Here is a 19,767-nt window from a genome sequence, read left to right as displayed (position 1 = left end):
AAACATAAAAAAAAAAAGCCATAACTAAAGTTAAAGTAATGACAGCCAACCTGGCACACATATGTAGTCCTAACCATTGGGGAGACTAAGTCAGGCAGATTACAAATTTGAGGCCAGTCTGTGCAATTTAGTGAGACTCTGTCTCAGTATAAAAAGGGCTAGGGATATAACTCAGTGGTGGACACCACTGTGTTCAATCCTCAGCACTGCAAAAATAATAATTAAAAATAAATTCATAAAAATTGGGGGGGATTACTTTCAACTCATATATCATAATCCTCTAATACAAAACAATTATGCAATTTAAAAAGACCACAGCCCAACAGAAGAATGAACAAAGGATACAATACAAAGTTTATTTAAAAAAGAATATATGTGATTCTTAAACAATTAAAAAGATAAGACATCTGAATTAAAAGTACACTGAGATGTCATTTTTTCACTTATCAGATTGACAGAGATCAAAAAACTTGATAAAGCACTGTTCATGAGGCTGTGGGGGAAAAGGCCTCCTCATACATTACAGGTAGGAGAGTGCATTGGATTGTAGCTATCAAATGTACAACCATAAAATGAAATATTATGTAGTCATGTAAAAGCATAATGGAAACACCTTTTAAATATAGAACTATATGACTGTATTGTCTACTTAAATGAGTAAATAAAATTAGTATTTTAAAATAGAAAATAGCTTTGCTGATGTACTATGGAAGTAGAATAAATTAAGTAGTACATCATAGAGAACAGGCAAAAATTCTTAGTCTCAAAATTATTTGATGTTAAGAATCAGACTTGAGAGACAGGCTACCTAGATTCACAGACTAGATCTGGCTACTTACTGTGTGTTCTTAAAGCAAGTTACTTAATGTCTCTGTGCCTCAGTGGAAATGGAGTAGCAGAACCTAGGTCATAAAGTTGTTGGGGAGTTTAAATAAACTATATAAAGTCTTTAGTGCCTGGCACATAGTAAGCACTCAATAAATTTTAGTTGTTATCAACTAATAGTATTTGTTTTAAGGCTGACGAAGAGAAGCCAGATTCTTGCTATGTACGATTAATTATTGAACACGGTAGGAAAATGGTGTTTAGAGTAGTAAGGGTTACCAGTATTTAGAAGTATGGGAATATATACACACACACACACACACATATAGAAACTATACTGCATGAGTATAATTTAATTGATTAGTATAATTAATTTGATTCTTTAATTCAACCACTGTTTCATTTATTTCTTCTTCAGTGAAATATTTATTGAGCATCTATATGTGCCAGGTGCCCTCAGGTTCCTATAATTGTCAGATTTGTTATTATAATCATTAATCAGTTTACTGGGCAAGTATAAAAGTAAAGAATTTTAGTACAAACATATATAGTAATTAAAAATAACAAACCTAATTATTAGTGGTTTTCCTAAGGCAAGTATTATAAGATTGTTGTTATCCTTTTTTAAAAGTATAAAGCCCACACACTTGCTTTATACTTAATGTTTACAACTTACAAGGTCTAGAGAGCTTAGCCATATTATATTTTCAGTGTGTAGAGTTACATCTGTAAACTGCAGTAATAGAAGAATTCTCTAGTTATTTATCTGATAGTGTACATCATTAAAATTGCTGTTGTTAGCACTGGAGTGTAGATATGTTTTAAAATCCTGTTGGGTACATAAGCTAGTTTATAAATTTAATAAATGCTTTTTAGTGTAAAGTTGTAGAATTTGTGTACTTCTAGTAATACACAAGTTACTTTAAAGTGTATGTGTTTGTCTAACAGGCGCTTACAGCTTTTAGATGGGGAATATGAAGTAGCCATGCAGGAAATGGAAGAATGTCCAATAAGCAAGAAAAGAGCAACATGGGAGACTATTCTTGATGGGAAGGTATGGACTGCTTAGAAGGCTGAGCACGTTATAGTTATGAACTCCCATTTTTGATTGATGTTTTCTTCTCCAAATGCAAATTCATGTTGGAAGTAGACTACTTTGTTTTAGTACTTTGAAGAACACAAGTAAAAATGATCTAGTCAAATATTTAATGAAAGACATTGTTCTTGGAGCCTGATTGCCTCATTAAAATTTCTTTTCCTAACTGTGTGGCATTTGGCAAATTACTTAACTTGTGACTCAGTTTTCTTAATCTGTAAATTGAGGGACAGAATTAATGTATTAAGTAAGGTAATTAATAAAATGTTTAATATTGTGCCTGGCATACAATAAGTGCTCAATAAATGTTAACTGATAATTTCAATCCCATTCATAGTAACAAGTAATGTGATGTCTGATAATAAATTTATTAAGAAATTGCATAACTTAGATGAAGCATACTTCAAAATAACTTTGAAGAGTTATAAAAAAATAAATAGGCATACATATTTCTTGAATAGACTCAATAAAATGTAATAGTGTCATTTATTTCTCAATGTATCAGTATACCAACAAAAGCAAAATCTCAATTTTTTTTTTAAAGCCCAAAAGATAGTCTCAAATTAATCTCATAGTGTGTAATACTAACGAAACTTTTGAAAAATTTACTTATCAGTTAGTGGAACAAGCCATAAAGTTATAAAAACTTAAACTGTTTGGTATAATCATAAGAGTAGATAATCATCACTGAATTATAGTGCTGAAGGATTTTCATGTATACTTGAAATTTAGTTTATGATAAAGGTGGTAATATAGGTGTGAATGAGAAAGAGAAATTATTCATTAATTGTGGTTTCTACCCATCTGAAAATAAACTTGAATTCCCAAAGGATTATAAATATTAAATGTAAAAATTAACAGTCCTGCCTGGGTGTGGTGGTGCACCCCTGTAATCCCAGTGACTCAGAAATCAGAGGCAGGAGGATTGCAAGTTTAAAGCCAGCCTCAGTAATTTAGCCAGGCCCTAAGCAGCTCATTGAGACCAGTCTCAAAATAAATAAAAAGGGATTGGAATGTAGCTCAGTGGTTAAGTGCTCCTTGGTTCAAGCCATAGTTCTTACAGTCTTAATTTTTTTTTAAGAAACTATTAACAACATTGTAACTTCAGAAATATGTTAGCAAATATTAATGTAATTCTTGTGGTGAGGAAGACCTTAGTAGGGATGATATAAAGATAGAAAGTGTAAAATAAAAAATAGCTCACTAAAATTACTAATTTAAAAAAAATTTTTTTTTTTAAGTTATACATGACACATGTCTTCATTTTGTTTTATTTTTATGTGGTGCTGAGGATCGAACTCAGGGTCTCACAAATGTGAGGTGAGCGCTCTACCACTGAGTCACAACCCCAGCCCAAAATTAATAATTTTTTTAATGTCTTTTACTTATTTATTTTTATGTGGTGTTGGGGATCAAACCCAGGGCCTCCCCTGTGATAGGCAAGTGCTCTACCTCTGATCCACAACCCCAGCCCAGTAATTTTTTTTTTTTTATTGCAAAAGTCTCAAGTTGAAAACAACTGGGTCTGCTTAGTGCAGAGTGCTTGCTTACCATGCTTGAGGTCCTGGGTTTGATCCCCAGCAGTTCCCTTGTCCCTGCTCCACACAATGGATTGGATGAAAATACATTAAAACAAAATGTTAATATTGTGAACATAAAAATTGGCGAAGATAATTAATAGAACAAATACAGATGGCCACCAAAGTTCTAGAAATATACTCAGTCTTGGGCTCAGGTCGTTGCACAATGGTAGCGTGCTTTCCTAGCATGTCTGTGGCACTGGGTTTGGTTCTCAGCACTGCATATAAATAAATAAAAATAAAGGTCCATTGACAACTACAAAACAAGATACTTGGTCTTAGTATTCAAAGAGACACAAACAGACAGAGGTATTACTTTTTTTGTGTGTGTGGCATTGGGGATTGATCCCAGGGCCTTGTGCATGCGAGACAAGCACTCTACCAGCTGAGCTATGTCCCCAGCCTAAGATATTATTTTTGACTATGAATTTGACAAAAATTTTACAGAGAAATGGTTTCTACTGTTATTAGGTATATGAGGACACATATTGTGATAATACTTTTATTTAAGGATATGGTGGTCTTAACTTTAATAGAGGGCAGATCTGCAATGTGCATAAAACTAAAAATTATATAATCATTACCAATTCTAATTCTGCCAGTTTGTCACACAGTAATACTTGATTAACTATGGGTTGAGGCTATAGCTTGGTGGCAGAGTGCTTACTTAGCCATGAGTGAGGCACTAGGTTTGATCCTCATCAGCACCACATAAAAATAAATAGAAGTACTTAAAAAAAGTTGATCAACAGAAAAATGTAAGTAAGCAGATCTTCTCAGCCATTAAAATGAAAAATTGTAAATAAAATCTAAGGGCTGGAGTTGTGACTCAGTGATAGAGTGCTTACCTAGCATGCTTGAGGCACTGAGTTTGATCCTCAGCACCACATAAATGTAAAATAAAGATATTGTGACCACGTAAAACTAAAAAATAAATATGAAAAAAATCTAAAAAGCCATTAAAAGTATGATAGAGAAGAATTTCACGATATTTCATTTTTACTAAATAGTAAGTATGAGTTTCTTTTTCTAAAATTAATGAAATAGTGGTTCATTGAAGGTTAACAGATGAGATTTCAGCTAGTTTTAGTTTCTTTGTACTTATCTACAGTGTTTGTATTTTCTGTTATTTATTATCTTTATAATTTTTTAGTTTTAAAATTCTTAAACTGTCCTTTTTTTATTTTAAACATTTATTTTTTTAGTTGTATGTGGACATAATATCTTTTTTTTTTTTTTTAAAGAGTGAGAGAGAGAGAGAGAGAGAGAGACAGAGAGACACAGAGAGAGAGAGAGAGAATTTTAATATTTATTTTTTAGTATTTGGTGGACACAACATCTTTGTCTGTATGTGGTGCTGAGGATCGAACCCGGGCCGCATGCATGCCAAGCGAGTGCGCTACCGCTTGAGCCACATCCCCAGCCCCTGGACATAATATCTTTATTTTATTTTTATGTGTTGCTGAGGATTGAACCCAATACCTCATGCATGTGAGGCAAGTACTCTATCTCTGAGCCACAACCCCAGCCCAAGTTTACTTTTTATTCATTAGAAAATAAGAATTCTAAGTACAAGTTGAATTTTCTTAAGAAATTGTTTGCAGCAGTGTAATGTGTATATACTTTTAAGTCAGAGCATATAGGTATACTTCTTTTTTAAAACTTGCTATTAAATAAATGACATAATTTACTAAATCATGGATAATTTGGTTTAATATGGATAAACAGATGATTTTAAATTTTATTTTTACATCTCCGAAATGTTTTAATAATCATGCTTATATCTTTTTTGTATTGGTAGTGTTTCTATAAGACACATTCCCAGATATAGACTTAACTGTCTAAACCAGTTGATACAATCACATCTTTACCTTGTTTTAGTTTAAAATTCTAATTTTTGTTGTGTTGATTATACTGGGAATTGAACCTAGTGCCTTTGCAGCTGAGCTATAGCTCTGGCCCAAAATTATAGTTTTTAATAGGATTACTGGTAGGAAAGATGTAGAAGGACTTTAAAATGAATTAGAACCCATTGAAGGTTTCTGTCAAAGAGAATAGCATGAAAGCATTTTTTGAGCAGTTTATTTGGACTCAGTGGCAGTGAGATTTAGAGAAGTCAAGAGAAATAAGAAAGCTACTCAGTTTGCAAGGTGCCTAAGGAAATTGTCACTTCAGAGCAAAGAGAGCAAACTGGCAGTCTGTGGGAATCAGATTTATTTTGCTTTGTTTTAAAGACATTTGGTCATCCAAATAAGAAATGGAAAGATTTCCATAAAAAACCCGTTTACAACTTTTTCTTTTTTCTTTTTTTTTTGGTGGTGCTAAATAGACGGGCCTTTGTGCATGCTATGCCAGCACTTTACCACTGACCTACATTCCCATTTCATGTTTCTGACTTAAAAGCTGGCCATACTGTATCAATATTTCTACATAAAAAGTCAGCTGATAAGTGGCTGCTGCATCAAATAGCCTGAGTTCTTCAGTTCTACAATGTCTACTCCTCCATATTTTATCTAACCTTATCTTTTGATTTTTGGATTTTTGAGGAAAATTTATTGATTTAAATCAAATCCACATTGAGTCATCATATTGAATTATTTTTATTCCTATAATTTACTTCAGTTCATTTAGTGAATCTTACTTTTCATGTTTTTGTATCTTTTAGAGGCTGCCTCCATTTGAAACATTTTCTCAGGGACCTACACTGCAGTTCACTCTTCGTTGGACAGGAGAAACCAATGATAAGTCTACAGCTCCTATAGCCAAGCCACTTGCCACTAGAAATTCAGAGAGTCTCCATCAAGAAAACAAACCTGGTTCAGTTAAACCTACACAAACTATTGGTAAACAAAACATTGCTATTAAAATAATGGTTTCAGAGTTAGGACTTAGCCTTTGGATTTATTTGTATTTTGCTTCATGTAATTATTCTTTAGGAAATATTATTTGGCTTGCTAGATTGACTATTAACTATTGTACATTAGGATTTTTCTGTTAAATGTAAAGTTTTATGAAGTACTGATAAATATAACTTTATTTAGAACTTTTGTGCTAGATGTGTCTGAGAATTTGAATTTTTCTTTTAAATGTTTGGAAGCATAATATGGTATGTAATATATGTGCCACATATTATTTAACACTTCCATGGTGTCTGTAGATACCTTCATATCAGTTTAGCAGTTTTTCCAATATATGAATATGCCATAAACTGAGGAGGAAAAAAAAAATTTGGTTTTCAGATTGGATTTTAGATATTTCAGTGGCAGCTTGGAAAGGACTTTGGAACTGCCAGATGCTGAGTCACATGCCTGTAATTCCACCTACTTAGAAGACTAAGCAGGAGGATCACAAATTGGAGGCCAGCCTAGGCAACTTAGACTGTCTCAAAAGGAAGTAAAAAGTGTTGGAGATGTAGCTCAGTGGTAGACTTCTTGCCTAGCATGAATGAGACCTGGGTTTAATCCCCAGTACTGCAATAATTTTTAAGAAGTGGAACTATATCTTTAATAAGTTTTACAGTGTTATAGAACTGAATTTAAATATTCAGACTGGTTTTTATAATTCCAGGGTTGCTGGAAGAAGTTCATCAAAACCTGGATTATACCAAATTAAATTTTGTAGTACATTTTTTTTTTTTTAATTTTTAATATTTATTTTTTAGTCTCGGCGTATACAACATCTTTGTATGTGGTGCTGAGGATCGAACCCGGGCCGCACGCATGCCAGGCGAGCGCGCCACCGCTTGAGCCACATCCCCAGCCCTGTAGTACATTTTTTAAAAAACATTTTTTAGTTATAGATGGCACATACCTTTATTTTATTTATTTATTTTTATGTGGTACTGAGGATTAAGCCCAGTGCCTCATGTGCAAGGCTAGTGCTCTGCCAATGATCCATAATCCCAGGTCTATAGTACTTTTTTTTTTTTTTTTTTTTTTTTGTAGTTGTAGACAGACAGAATGCTTTTATTTTATATGTTTATTTGTATGTGGTGCTGAGGATCGAACCCAGTGCCTCATACATGCAAGCAAGCGCTCTACCATTGAGCTACAGCCCCACCCCTGTAGTGTGTGTGTGTGTGTATATATATATATATATATATATATATATATATATTTTTTTTTTTTTTTTTTTTTTTTTTTTTTTAAAGAGAGAGTGAGAGAGGAGAGAGAGAGAGAAAGTTTTTTAATATTTATTTTTTAGTTATCGGCGGACACAACATCTTTGTTGGTACGAGGTGCTGAGAATCGAACCCGGGCCACACACATTCCAGGCGAGCGCGCTACCACTTGAGCCACATCCCCAGCCCCCGTAGTATATTTTTAAAAGGAAAAACATTTTACAAATGGAGTTGACTCTGTTTATTAATTCACAAGCTACAATGTTCTGTCATATCTATTAGGAGCACTGCCCTTCACCTGAGCGCATCCATGTATTTTTATCTATTTAAAGACTACAGACGGCTTAAGATGTTTTCTTTGACATTGATCAATTATGTACATTGATTATGCGTAGGTCACTGTAATAAATTAAAGAGATCTAAGAAATGACCCATGACAGGAAGATTTCCCTCGTAAATTGTGGTCTAGGCACTTCTCAGCAATACTCTGAAGCCATTGAAAATAGGTAAAAAAGTTACAAAGGAACTGAGGGAAGGGAAGAGTTTATACAAAATTGTATATGTGGGATGCTCAGATGAATCAGGAAAAAGGCTTTTTTCCCATTAGGTATGAATGAAATATATCAAAATTGTTAATGGTGATTATCTTTTAGTTCTGGAATGATTTTAATATAATTACTTTTTACTGAACTTTCTGATAAATGAGAATTTAGTGGATATCTTATTTTTATGAATAAGAACAAATAATACACACACACACAAATACTCTCTTTCCTCAACTTCAAATTGTTCAAAACAGTATAGTTACCACATATAATTACCTGGTTTTGTTTATTTATTTTTAACCTTTATTTTATGTGGTGCTTAGAATTGAACCCAGTGCCTCCCACGTGCTAGGCAAGTGCTCCACCACTGAGCCACAACCCCAGCCCCTTTTATGATGGTTTAGGACATAGGAGGTAGTTTTCAAAGGAAAAATTGAGTCCTGCCAATAAAGATCTTAACATCTGATTACTGATTAACCAGATTGTTACTCTGATCATTAGCTAAGGATAAGAATAGAAATTGTGTCACATAAATAGAATTCTGTGAAATCTTTAATTGTTTAATTATTTTAGCCAGGTATTATTTTACCTTTAGAAGCAAATATTTTCATTAAACAAAAGTATATTTTCAGCTGTTAAAGAAACATTGACTACAGATCTACAAACAAGAAAAGAAAAGGATACTTCAAATGAAAACAGACAAAAATTAAGAATATTTTATCAGGTAAACATAGCTGACCTTCTGTTAAGTAATCATGAAATGCATTTTTTAATATACATATTTTTAGTTTAGGTGGACACAATACATTTATTTTATTTTTTTATGTGGTGCTGAGGATCGAACCCAGTGCCTCACATGTGCTAGGCAAGCACGCTACCACTGAGCTAGAATCTCAGCTCCTCATGAAATGCATTTGTTTTATATATTACATCTAAAATCTTTGGGAATATTTAAATAAAAATATCTATTAATTTGACACTCCTTTTAAAAATTGTCTTAACTATTTTTAGAAATTGAAACAAAGCATCTTGATAAAAGTTGTGGACTTAACTGGATTTTTTGTTTTTTATTTCTTTAGTTTCTTTATAACAACAATACAAGACAACAAACTGAAGCAAGAGATGATCTGCATTGTCCTTGGTGCACTCTGAACTGCCGCAAACTTTATAGTTTACTCAAGCATCTTAAACTCTGCCATAGCAGATTTATTTTTAATTATGTTGTAAGTAATTTTTTTATTTTTTCTCAATATATATTAAATATAAGAACCTAACTCTTAAAAATTATATTTGTGTAAAAATAACAAAATATCTGCATTTGATAGATTGCTTTATGCATGAGTTACAATTAATGATTCAAAGTTTATAGAAACTTGGGGTAATTTCCTTATTCTTGATGAGAGAAGAAAGAATTTTTTTTTTTTTTTTTTTTTTTAAATAAGCCCAGATTCTGGGTTTTTTTAAAATTTTTTTTATTTTTTTATTTCTTAGTTTTCGGCGGACACAACATCTTTGTTTGTATGTGGTGCTGAAGATTGAACCCTGGCCGCATGCATGCCAGGCGAGCGCACTACCGCTTGAGCCACATCCCCAGCCCCCTGTTTTTGTTATAATTACTTTTTAGTTAGAGATGATACCTTTATTTATTTATTTTTATGTTGTACTGAGGATTGAACCCAGGGCCTCTCACGTGCTAGGCAATCCTCTACCGCTGAGCCACAACCCCAGTCTCCAGAAGAAAGAATTTATATAAAGTCTTCAAGCCAATAAAAGAAATTTTTAAAAAATATTCATTTTTTTAGTTGTAGTTGGACACAATGTATTTTATTTTATTTATTCATGTGGTGCTGAGGATTGAACCCAGGGCCTCGCAAATGCTAGGCAAGCACTCTACCGCTGAGCCACAACCTCAGCCCACAACTGAAAATTTTAACACACATATTTCATTCCCCTATAAAAGACTCCCGAGATGATGGAGCCAGATGTGGTGGCGCACGCCTGTAATCCCAGCGGTTTGGGAGGCTGAGGTGAAAGGATCAAGAGTTTAAAACCAACCTCAGCAAAAGCAAGGCACTAAGCAACTCAGTGAGACTCTGTTTCTAAATAAAATCTAAAATAGGGCTGGCCCTGTGACTTTTTGGTTGAGTATCCCTGAGTTCAATCCTTGGTACCACAAAACAAATAAACCAAAACCCCGTTGGGTTTGAAAGTAGGGGCACTGTGACACAGACTTTTTTTGGGTGGGGGTGGGGAGTACCAGGGATTGGACTCAGGGGCACTCAACCACTGAGCCACATCCCCAGCCTTGCTGTTACTGAGGCTGGCTTTGAACTCGAGATCCTACTGTCTCAGCCTCCCAAGCTGCTGGGATTGCAAGTGTGTGCCACCACGTTAGGTAAACCCCAGACCTTTTAAATATTTTTATTTTGAGGCAAGGTCTTGTTAGTTTGCCCAGTCTGGCCTTGAGATCCCCTTGCCTCAATGTTCAGAATTGTTGGGATTGCAGGTATGTACCACTGCACCTGGCATCACATGTTTTTGACTCTAGGTCTTGTGATGTCCTGTTCTCTGGCTGGTGTGCCTGGATAATTTTAGTTTTAAAAATAGTAAGAACCCATAACAATATGGAGATGCTACTCATTATAGTGCTTTTTTAGCGTGCAGAAGACCCTGATTTCACTCTCCAGCACTACAAAAGAGATAACCTACAAATACTTTTTAATTAACTGGAGAGATAGGTATTTATTTATGTGCTTATTATTTTAATTTGTTTTTTTGGTACAGGTGATTGAATGCAGGGACACTTAACCACTGAGTCATATCTCCAGCCCTTTTTAAATATTTAGAGACAGGGTCTCATTGAGTTGCTTAGGACCTCACTAAGTTGATGAGGCTGGTTTTGAACTTGCCATCCTCTTGTCTCAGCCTCTTGAGCTGCAGGGATTACAGGCGTACAGTTGTGCACCATCACACTGGTCTTAGGTAGAGAAGCATAAGTATTTTCTTTTCCTAAACATGCTGCTATTTTTGTTACAGTATCATCCAAAAGGTGCTAGGATAGATGTTTCTATCAATGAGTGTTATGATGGCTCCTATGCAGGAAATCCTCAAGATATTCATCGCCAGCCAGGTTTTGCTTTTAGCCGAAATGGACCAGTAAAGAGAACACCTATCACACACATTCTTGTTTGCAGGTAGGTAAAATGCTCATACCACAAAAGCTTATTCTCTAACTTTTGTCGGGGATGTTAGAGTGAAAAAGGGGAGCCTGCCAGACTTACTGTTTAGATAAAAATTATTATTTTAAGTGTAAGTCTCTGAGGTGGTGTACTGCTTTATAACTCTCACAAAATCCTCCTTCTGTGGGTGTTTTTTTTTTTTTCATTTTGTCCTCCAACTTTCCCCCTAAATTTTAACTGTTGTATCTCTATTTCTTTACTGGTTGCTATCCTGGTTAGTAGAATTAAAAAATTTTCCCAGTGAAAGTTTCTAGATAGGAACTAACAAGAAAGGGATGTACTATAATTGAGTTGTATGAAATATAAACACTTCTATCCCTGTCATTTAATATTGCATATGATGGTCTCTGGTTAGATACTATCCAAGATTGGTTATCCTTCCATTAGGATTTATTCCACAGTGGTGTATTTATAGTAGCAGATTTGACTGGTGAGATGAAAATTTTATCTCTTGAAACTGGAAAAAAAAAATTTGGATAGTTTTCTGTGTGTAGCCAGTGTTATGGTTTTCTACTTTGTAATTATACATACATTAGTACCCTTTTTTTTTTTTTTGGTGGGGATTTGGGGGTATTGGGGATTGAACTCAGGGGCACTCAACCACTGAGCTACATCCCCAGTCCCATTTTGTATTTTATTTAGAGACACGGTCTCACTGAGTTGCTTAGTGCCTCACTGTTGCTGAGTCTGGCTTTGAATTCTGATCTACCTGCCTCAGCCTCCCGAGCTGGTGGGATTATAGGCATCACCGCACCCAGCAAAATATACAATTTTGACAAGTAAAATTTTATATGTATATTTCTATTGTGCCCTGTGTAGCACATAGTTCCTTTTTCTCCCTCTTAACTACCTTTCACTTTCTCTATGTAATGTTTTCCCACAGTTTTATCATTAAAACCCTGATGCTTAGATTGATAAATAATAGGTCCACTTCACATCATGTATAGAAGGAAAATAATTTAGGGGAAGGACTGCCTCAACTACCTTTTTTTTTTTTAATAAGTTTTCTCCTTAATTTTTTTTTTAGTTGTCAGTGGACTTTTATTTATTTACATGCCATGGTGAGTGCCTCACACATAGTAGGCAAGATCTCTGCCACTGAACTACAACCCCATCCTCTCAACTACTTTTATGGTGTGGTTGGTTTATAAAATGATAATATTGTAAATTATTGCAGACCTCAAATCATACTCAGTTGGATGATGTACGTGTAAATGTATAGTCTGTCAGTATTTCTTTCTTTTTGCTTAGGCCAAAACGAACAAAAGCAAGCATGTCTGAATTTCTTGAATCTGAAGATGGAGAAGTGGAACAGCAACGAACATACAGTAGTGGCCACAATCGTCTGTATTTTCATAGTGATACATGCTTACCTCTCCGTCCACAAGAAATGGAAGTAGACAGTGAAGATGAAAAAGATCCCGAATGGCTAAGAGAAAAAACCATTACAGTAATTATTATCATCTTCATTACCATCATTATTAGCTATGATCTTAGAATTTTATGATTAAATGTATTTTGTTTGACAGGAGGCTGAGACAGGAGGATCCGAAGTTCAAACCCAGTCTCAACAATTTAGCAAGGCCTTAGGCCCTGTCTCAAAAAATTAAAAGAGAGCTGAGGATGTGGCTCAGTGGTTAAGTGCCCCTCAGTTCAATACCTAGTACAAAAAAAAGGGAATTTGTTTGAAAACATTATGTAAACGATCTAGACTTTTTGACTTTCAATGAGGAAACTTTTTAAAAAATATTTATTTATTTATGTATCTTTAGTTTTAGGTGGATACATTAGTTTTGTTTTTATGTGGTGCTAAGGATTGAACCCAGTGCCTCATGCATGCTGGGGCAAGCACTCTACCACTGAGCCACTACTCCAGCCCTGAGGAAACTTTTTTAAGTTAAGGAAACCAGGAAAGTCCATTTTTTTAATAGTGTCATTTAAGTTTTACCAAGTTAAATTTAAAAAAGATTTTCTTCATGTGAATTTGTATTGGTATTTTAATTTCTATATGTATAGATAACTCGTAATTTAGGATTTGCCTTTCAGAATTATAACTTGGTTTCCAGAAATGTTGTCACTTTTCTGTTTTCAATTCCAAAACTATTTTTGACATTCTCAAAACTTTTTTAAAAGTACTAATTATGTTCTGCATTTAATATATATTTTTTCTTTTTTTTTTTTTTTTGTTACTGTTTTAGCAAATTGAAGAATTTTCTGATGTTAATGAAGGAGAGAAAGAAGTGATGAAACTATGGAATCTCCATGTCATGAAGCATGGGTAGAGTATTTCTAATTTAATATATTCCATTGTTCTTTATATTCCTTTTGCTGTTCACATTCTATAAATCTACGTGTTCCAATCTTATTTAAAATTTCACTAATTTATATAGTGACCCAAATTTTTGCCCTAATCTCAAAATATTTATTTAAAGAAAAATGGGGATATTCACAGAATTCATAAGAGAAAAAACATTGGCTTCTAGCTCTAATAGCAGGTTTTTGAAGAGACTTGGGGATTCTTCATTTCCATATGTGGTAGAGGGACCCTGAGCCCAATCCCTGATACTAAAAAAACAATAAAATAAAATAGGTTCCTATTCTACCTCCCTGCCAAAAAAAAATTTGTTTTCTCTGTGTGAACTGCTATTGTCAATTATTTTTCTGTTCTATTTTCTTTATCAGATAATCAATATTTCTTTGTTCTACAGCACAAACATCCAAGGTTTTCCACTTAGTGTGCCACTTTACCCTTGGGGATTGAACACAAGTTAGTGCATAAGTTCTAGTCCAGAAGTCTGGGTACCTGTTTTTGAACTGCCTTTGAGCTACCAATAGTTTTTACATTTTTAGTGGATGCAGAAAAGAAAAAAGGAGACCGATCACGTCAAAGCCTAAAGTGCTTGCTGTCTGGCCTTTTTATACATGAAGTTTGCTTGATTCTTATTCTAGTCTTTAAAAATCAGTTATGAGGGCTGTGGCTGTGGCTTAGTGACAGAGTGCTTGCCTGGCATGTGTGAGGCACTGGGTTTGAGTCTCAGCACCACATAAAATAAGACACTACAACTAAAACAATTCTTTTTAAAAATCAATTATGAATAGAGTATGTATATACGGATGGTGGATGGTTGGGTTAAATGTGTTTCCTTTTGTCCTAATATGCCAGTAACGAAATATAATTTTAGGCTAGGGAAGTTCAGTGGTAAAGCATCTGGCTAGGATGCTCAGGGCTCCGTGTTCAATCCCTAGCATCACAAAAAATACATAAATAAATTTTAGTCAAGTTACTTTTAGTTCCCTTTCAATTTCTTTATCCAAATCTATTACTGTAGCAACTATTAGGATTCATTATAAATTGACAGGTATTTAGGCAAAATACATTGATTTCCTCTCCCCCAATCCAGAGATATGGATGCCATGTTGGATTCTTAGTTTTAGTGGGTAATTGAGCAGCTGTATCTTTGTTTTCATTTATTTCACTCAGATATTAATTGTACGTGCACTTTGCTTCCACCAGTACACTTCTCATCACTTCTGTGACAACTTTAATTTTTTTAAAGGTTTATTAGGAAGTGAAAAGAGTAGAGAATCCCTGCTTCTATAATAAATCTGTGAAGATCAAGGAAAGAAATAAACAGGAATTGCTAATATGTATAGAGACTTAAAGACTATTGGTAGCTCAAAGACAGTGTGAAAATAGGCAGTGGTGCTGGCAAAAGAAAATATGCTGTTTGGGCTGGGGTTGTTCCTTAGAGGTAGAGCGCCTGCCTAGTACGTATAAGGCACTGGGTTCTATCTCAGCACCACATAAAAACAAATAAAATAAAGTTATTGTGTTCATCTACAACTAAAAAAAAAAAAAATTACCAAAAAAGAAAATATGCTGTTACATTGTGACTTTATTAAGAAACCTCTTGGTTTGGGGCTAGGGATATAGCCCAGTTGGTAGAGTGCTTGCCTTGCATGTCCAAGGCCCTCGGTTCAGTCCCCAGTGAAAGAAAGAAAGAAGGAAGGAAGGAGGGAGGGAGGGAGGAAAAAGAAAAGAAAAGGAAAAAAAAAACAAGGGAATTGACTTTTCTAGTGGCACCTATATTTAGTTTACATTCTGATTAGGTGAAGTCTTTCAAGAGTCTAAAGAGACTTAATTTAAAATTTATAAAATTATTAGTTTATTTAGGCAATTGAATCTCAGTTTTACTGCAGTCTTACTACTTGTTAAGACATCATTTTTTGGGCCGGGGTTTGGTGGCACACATATATAATCCCTTCTGTTCAGTAGGCTGAGGCAGGAGGATAGCAAGTTCAAGGCCAACTTGGGAAACTTATACAAGACCGTGCCTCTAAAAGATAAAAAGGGCTGGGGTTGTAGTGCAGTGTAGAACACCCTGTGTTTGATCTGGGTTTTGTTTTGTTTTTTAATGCTAGAAACAAAATAAACATCATTTACTGGATTCAAATATATTCTTGACTGTTCTATAATGGTTATCACTAATGCATTTAACAGAAATGCTTTATATAACTATTAATGTATTTTTATTTTTTATTAAATAGGTTTATTGCTGACAATCAAATGAATCATGCCTGTATGCTGTTTGTAGAAAATTATGGACAGAAAATAATTAAGAAGAATTTATGTCGAAACTTCATGCTTCATCTAGTCAGCATGCATGACTTTAATCTTATTAGCATAATGTCAATAGATAAAGCTGTTACCAAGCTCCGTGAAATGCAGCAAAAATTAGAAAAAGGAGAATCTGCTTCCCCTTCAAGTGAAGAAATAACTGAGGAACAAAATGGAACAGCAAATGGATTTAGTGAAATTAACTCAAAAGAGAAAGCTTTGGAAACAGATGGTGTCTCAGGGGTTTCAAAACAGAGCAAAAAACAAAAACTCTGAAAAGACCTAACCCCATGTTATGGACAAACACTGAAATTGCATTCTAGGGAATTCAGCCTCTAAGAAGAGTTGTTTTTGTCTTTAAATCATAGGTTCCAAACAGGCACTGTTAGATGAAGTAAATGATTTCAACAAGGATATTTGTATCAGGGTTCTATTTCACTTGATTATGCAGCATTACATGTATATCAGTTTTATTGATGTCATTAAAACATTTTCTAGTTTGAGCATGAAAAGCAATACTTCAAAGAAAGTACTTTTAACTGCAACAATTGTCTTATTAAATACATTGAATTAATCTAGAAATTATTTCATATTTAAATTATAATGCTTTTTGCATTTGTGACTAGCTGTTTTTCTATTTTGTAATTGTGAAACATTTTCTTGGGGAGGGAAAATTGGAATGTGATTCTCTTTTTTAGAAATTGAAGATTTTTGTGAAATTGAAATTGTTGCATTACTACTTGCAATCAAACCTTGATCCTTGATTTTGAAATCATCAATTTGGAATGAAAAATTACAATGCAAGATATTTTACTTAAGTTTCTTTTACAATTTTAAGGTAGCACTTCTTCATCTTATGCCTGTTTGGGAAGATGTTAATTTTTCATATTGTTGACAGTAAAATGTCATGTCGGTTTATAAGGGTTACTGACCATTTGTTTTCACATGGATAAATTTAGTGCATTGTTCACCTATGTATTTTTTTCAAACTTGAACATTTATTTTCTTTGGTTTTCTTTTTCAATTAGGTAATCATATGGAAAATTCAGCTGTATGAATCTTTTCATTAGAATAATAATCCAAGGAAAGAATCCAAGTTTGAGAATTTTAAGATGCCACTTTCGGGGAGGGGAAGTGTTCTATAAAAAATGAAGCAGAAAATGTTACACTTTTGTTTTTGTTGTTTTCATTGCAAGGGTGTCTTTGTAATGTATTTCATGATTAGAATATCCAATACAGATAAGCTGACTTGAATTGTTTTTGAGCAATTTTGCCCTGTGTTATGTGTTTTACGCACATATTTGCAGTTGGATTTTCTCCAACAGAAAGCAGTTTCACTACTGGCACATTAATAAGCACCAATAGGTTTTTATTCCAACTCCAAGCACTGTGGTTGAGTAACATCACCTCAATTTTTTATTATCCTTTAAAGATACTGCATTTTCATACTCTTTATTTATAAAGGATCAATGCTGCTGTAAATACAGGTATTTTTAATTTTTTAATTTCATTCCATCACCATCAGAGCAGTTCCCTATTTTGTTTAGTGAAGGGATATATAAGCTTTCTAATGGTGTCTTCAGAAATTTATAAAATGTAAATACTGATTTGATTGGTCTTTAAGATGTGTTTAACTGTGAGGCTATTTAACTAATAGTGTGGATATGATTTGTCATCCAGTATTAAGTTCTTAGTCATTGATTTTTGTGTTCAAAAAATAGGAAAGAGGGAAACTGCAGCTTTCATTACAGATTCCTTGATTTGTAAGCTCTCTAAATGATGAGTTCCAGTAAACTCTCATTTTGCCTCTGAGTAGTGGATTTTGAGCATTTCTCTTGGGCTTTAATTTGCTAAAGCTGTGCACATATGTAAAAAAAAAAAATAGATTATTTTAGGGGAGATGTAGGTGTAGAATTATTGCTTATGTCATTTCTTAAGCAGTTATGCTCTTAATGCTTAAAAGAAGGCTAGCATTGTTTGCACAAAAAGTTGGTGACTCCCTCCCCCAAATAGTAATGAAATTACTTCTGTTGAGTAAACTTTTTATGTCATCTTATAATAAAAGCTGAAAAAATCCCTTTGTTTCTATTTATAAAAGAAAAAATGCTTTTCTATATGTACCCTTGATAACAGATTTTGAAGAAATCATGTAAGATGATAAAGCATTTGAATGGTACAGTAGATGTAAAAAAAATTCAGTTTAAAAGAACATTTGTTTTTACATTAAATGTTTATTTGAAATGATTTTGTACATAAAGTTCAATAATATAAAAGCTGTATTTCTGCTTTTTTTGTCATTGTTGTTATTATGCATTGTTAATGCATACACTAAAATTTTGGCTTAGCAGAAAAGTTCTCTACCCCCAGAGATGACTCAGAGGTAATAATTAAGGGGGGGAAAAAACTAACATAAAATCCTGCTTTCATCATTTATGAGTGTTATGTCATTTATGATATATAGATATTTCTAGATTTATAGTTCAAAGTAATACCAATATTAGCCAAACAGTTATCATACTTTAGTTGTGGATTTTTCTTTTCAATTTTCAAAAGTTCATAGGGTAGGCATACAGCCAAAACAACGATAAACTAAAAATATGTCTTAAAATTATTTACACATGGTTCCTGATTTATGATGGGCCAACTTTATGATTTTGTGATGTTGATAAGTGTTTATGTTAGAGATTGTACTTTTGACTTTGAAATTGATCTTTTCTTGGATTATCAATAGGTAGTATAATACTATTTTGCAATGCTGATAAGCAGCTCCCAGTTAGTGTCACAAGGAGCAAAAATCATTAGTGTTTTGTTGATAAGGTTATGATGGTTAGAAGGTTTAGATGTATTAAATGCATTTTCTCCTTATTTTTTCAACTTGAGGGTTTATTGAGATGTAACCCCCATTTTAAGTCAAGAAACATTTGTACTATATAAGAGGAAAAGTTGTTGAAGTAACAGTTCTGTGCTTTATGTTCCAGTAACAGCTTTTTCCCCTTCACATGGTGCTGAGAAGTGCCCTTTTAGGCTCCCAAGCTTACTAGGTATGTTTCTTTTTTTCTTTTTTAATATTTATTTTTTAGTTGTAGTTGAACACAATACCTTTATTTATTTTTATGTGGTGCTGAGTATTGAACCCAGGGCCTCGCAGGTGCTAGGTGAGCGCTCTACTTCTGAGCCACAACCCCAGCCCATAGGTACATTTCTTTTAAGGAGTTAGCTTTATTTTTAAAAGACTCATTGACCTTATTGCCTGATGGTCTTAAGTGGTGCTTGTATATTTGGTGACACAAATCAAGGACTTGAACTGCTATGCTGAAGTTTTGGATTTCAGGCAGTTTGAAGTATAAGAGGATTTACTAAAGAGATAAGAAAAATTTGAGAGCCAGGGTGGCATAATGCCTGCAATCCCAGCTATTCAGGAGGCTGAGATAGGAGACCAGGCTAGCTTGGGCAACTCAGCAAGACACTGTCTTGAAAAGTAAAAGGAGAAAGATTTATACGATCTGAAGAGAAACCAGAGTATTGAAAAAAGTAAAAAGGATCAAGTGCCCTTGGGTTCATTTCCCAGTACTGTGAAAGATAAAAAAGTTCTGTAGGAAGCACTACTAGGATGCTAATGTGATGCAAGTGAAATATCTGGACAATCAGGACCCTCATGAAGTAAGTGCCAAGAAGTAGTTGACGAATGATGCTGCAAATGGCTTCTACCTGCTTTTGTAGCATGCTGTCACTAGCAAGCACCCT

The 19,767-nt window shown here is 33.9% G+C and overlaps 1 protein-coding gene across 2 annotated transcripts in view; it reads left to right on the top strand.

Moving 5' to 3' along the window:
• Suz12 (SUZ12 polycomb repressive complex 2 subunit) overlaps positions 1-18,452 on the top strand; it is a 49,065-nt gene extending 30,613 nt beyond the window's left edge. For both annotated transcript variants that reach the window (XM_076869303.1, XM_076869302.1), the window contains 8 exons: positions 1,774-1,879; positions 6,167-6,344; positions 8,799-8,890; positions 9,246-9,389; positions 11,203-11,360; positions 12,657-12,855; positions 13,604-13,683; positions 15,954-18,452. In XM_076869303.1, coding sequence (XP_076725418.1) covers positions 1,774-1,879; positions 6,167-6,344; positions 8,799-8,890; positions 9,246-9,389; positions 11,203-11,360; positions 12,657-12,855; positions 13,604-13,683; positions 15,954-16,299 — 1,303 coding nt within the window. In that variant the 3' untranslated portion in view covers positions 16,300-18,452. The remainder of the gene's footprint in view (positions 1-1,773; positions 1,880-6,166; positions 6,345-8,798; positions 8,891-9,245; positions 9,390-11,202; positions 11,361-12,656; positions 12,856-13,603; positions 13,684-15,953) is intronic.
• The last annotated feature ends 1,315 nt before the right edge of the window (positions 18,453-19,767 follow it).

The sequence above is a fragment of the Callospermophilus lateralis genome, chromosome 11 (assembly GCF_048772815.1).
Source record: "Callospermophilus lateralis isolate mCalLat2 chromosome 11, mCalLat2.hap1, whole genome shotgun sequence".
NCBI lineage: Eukaryota > Metazoa > Chordata > Mammalia > Rodentia > Sciuridae > Callospermophilus > Callospermophilus lateralis.
The sequence above is the reverse complement of the archived record's forward strand: the minus strand, read 5'-3'. Positions and strand labels throughout refer to the sequence as shown.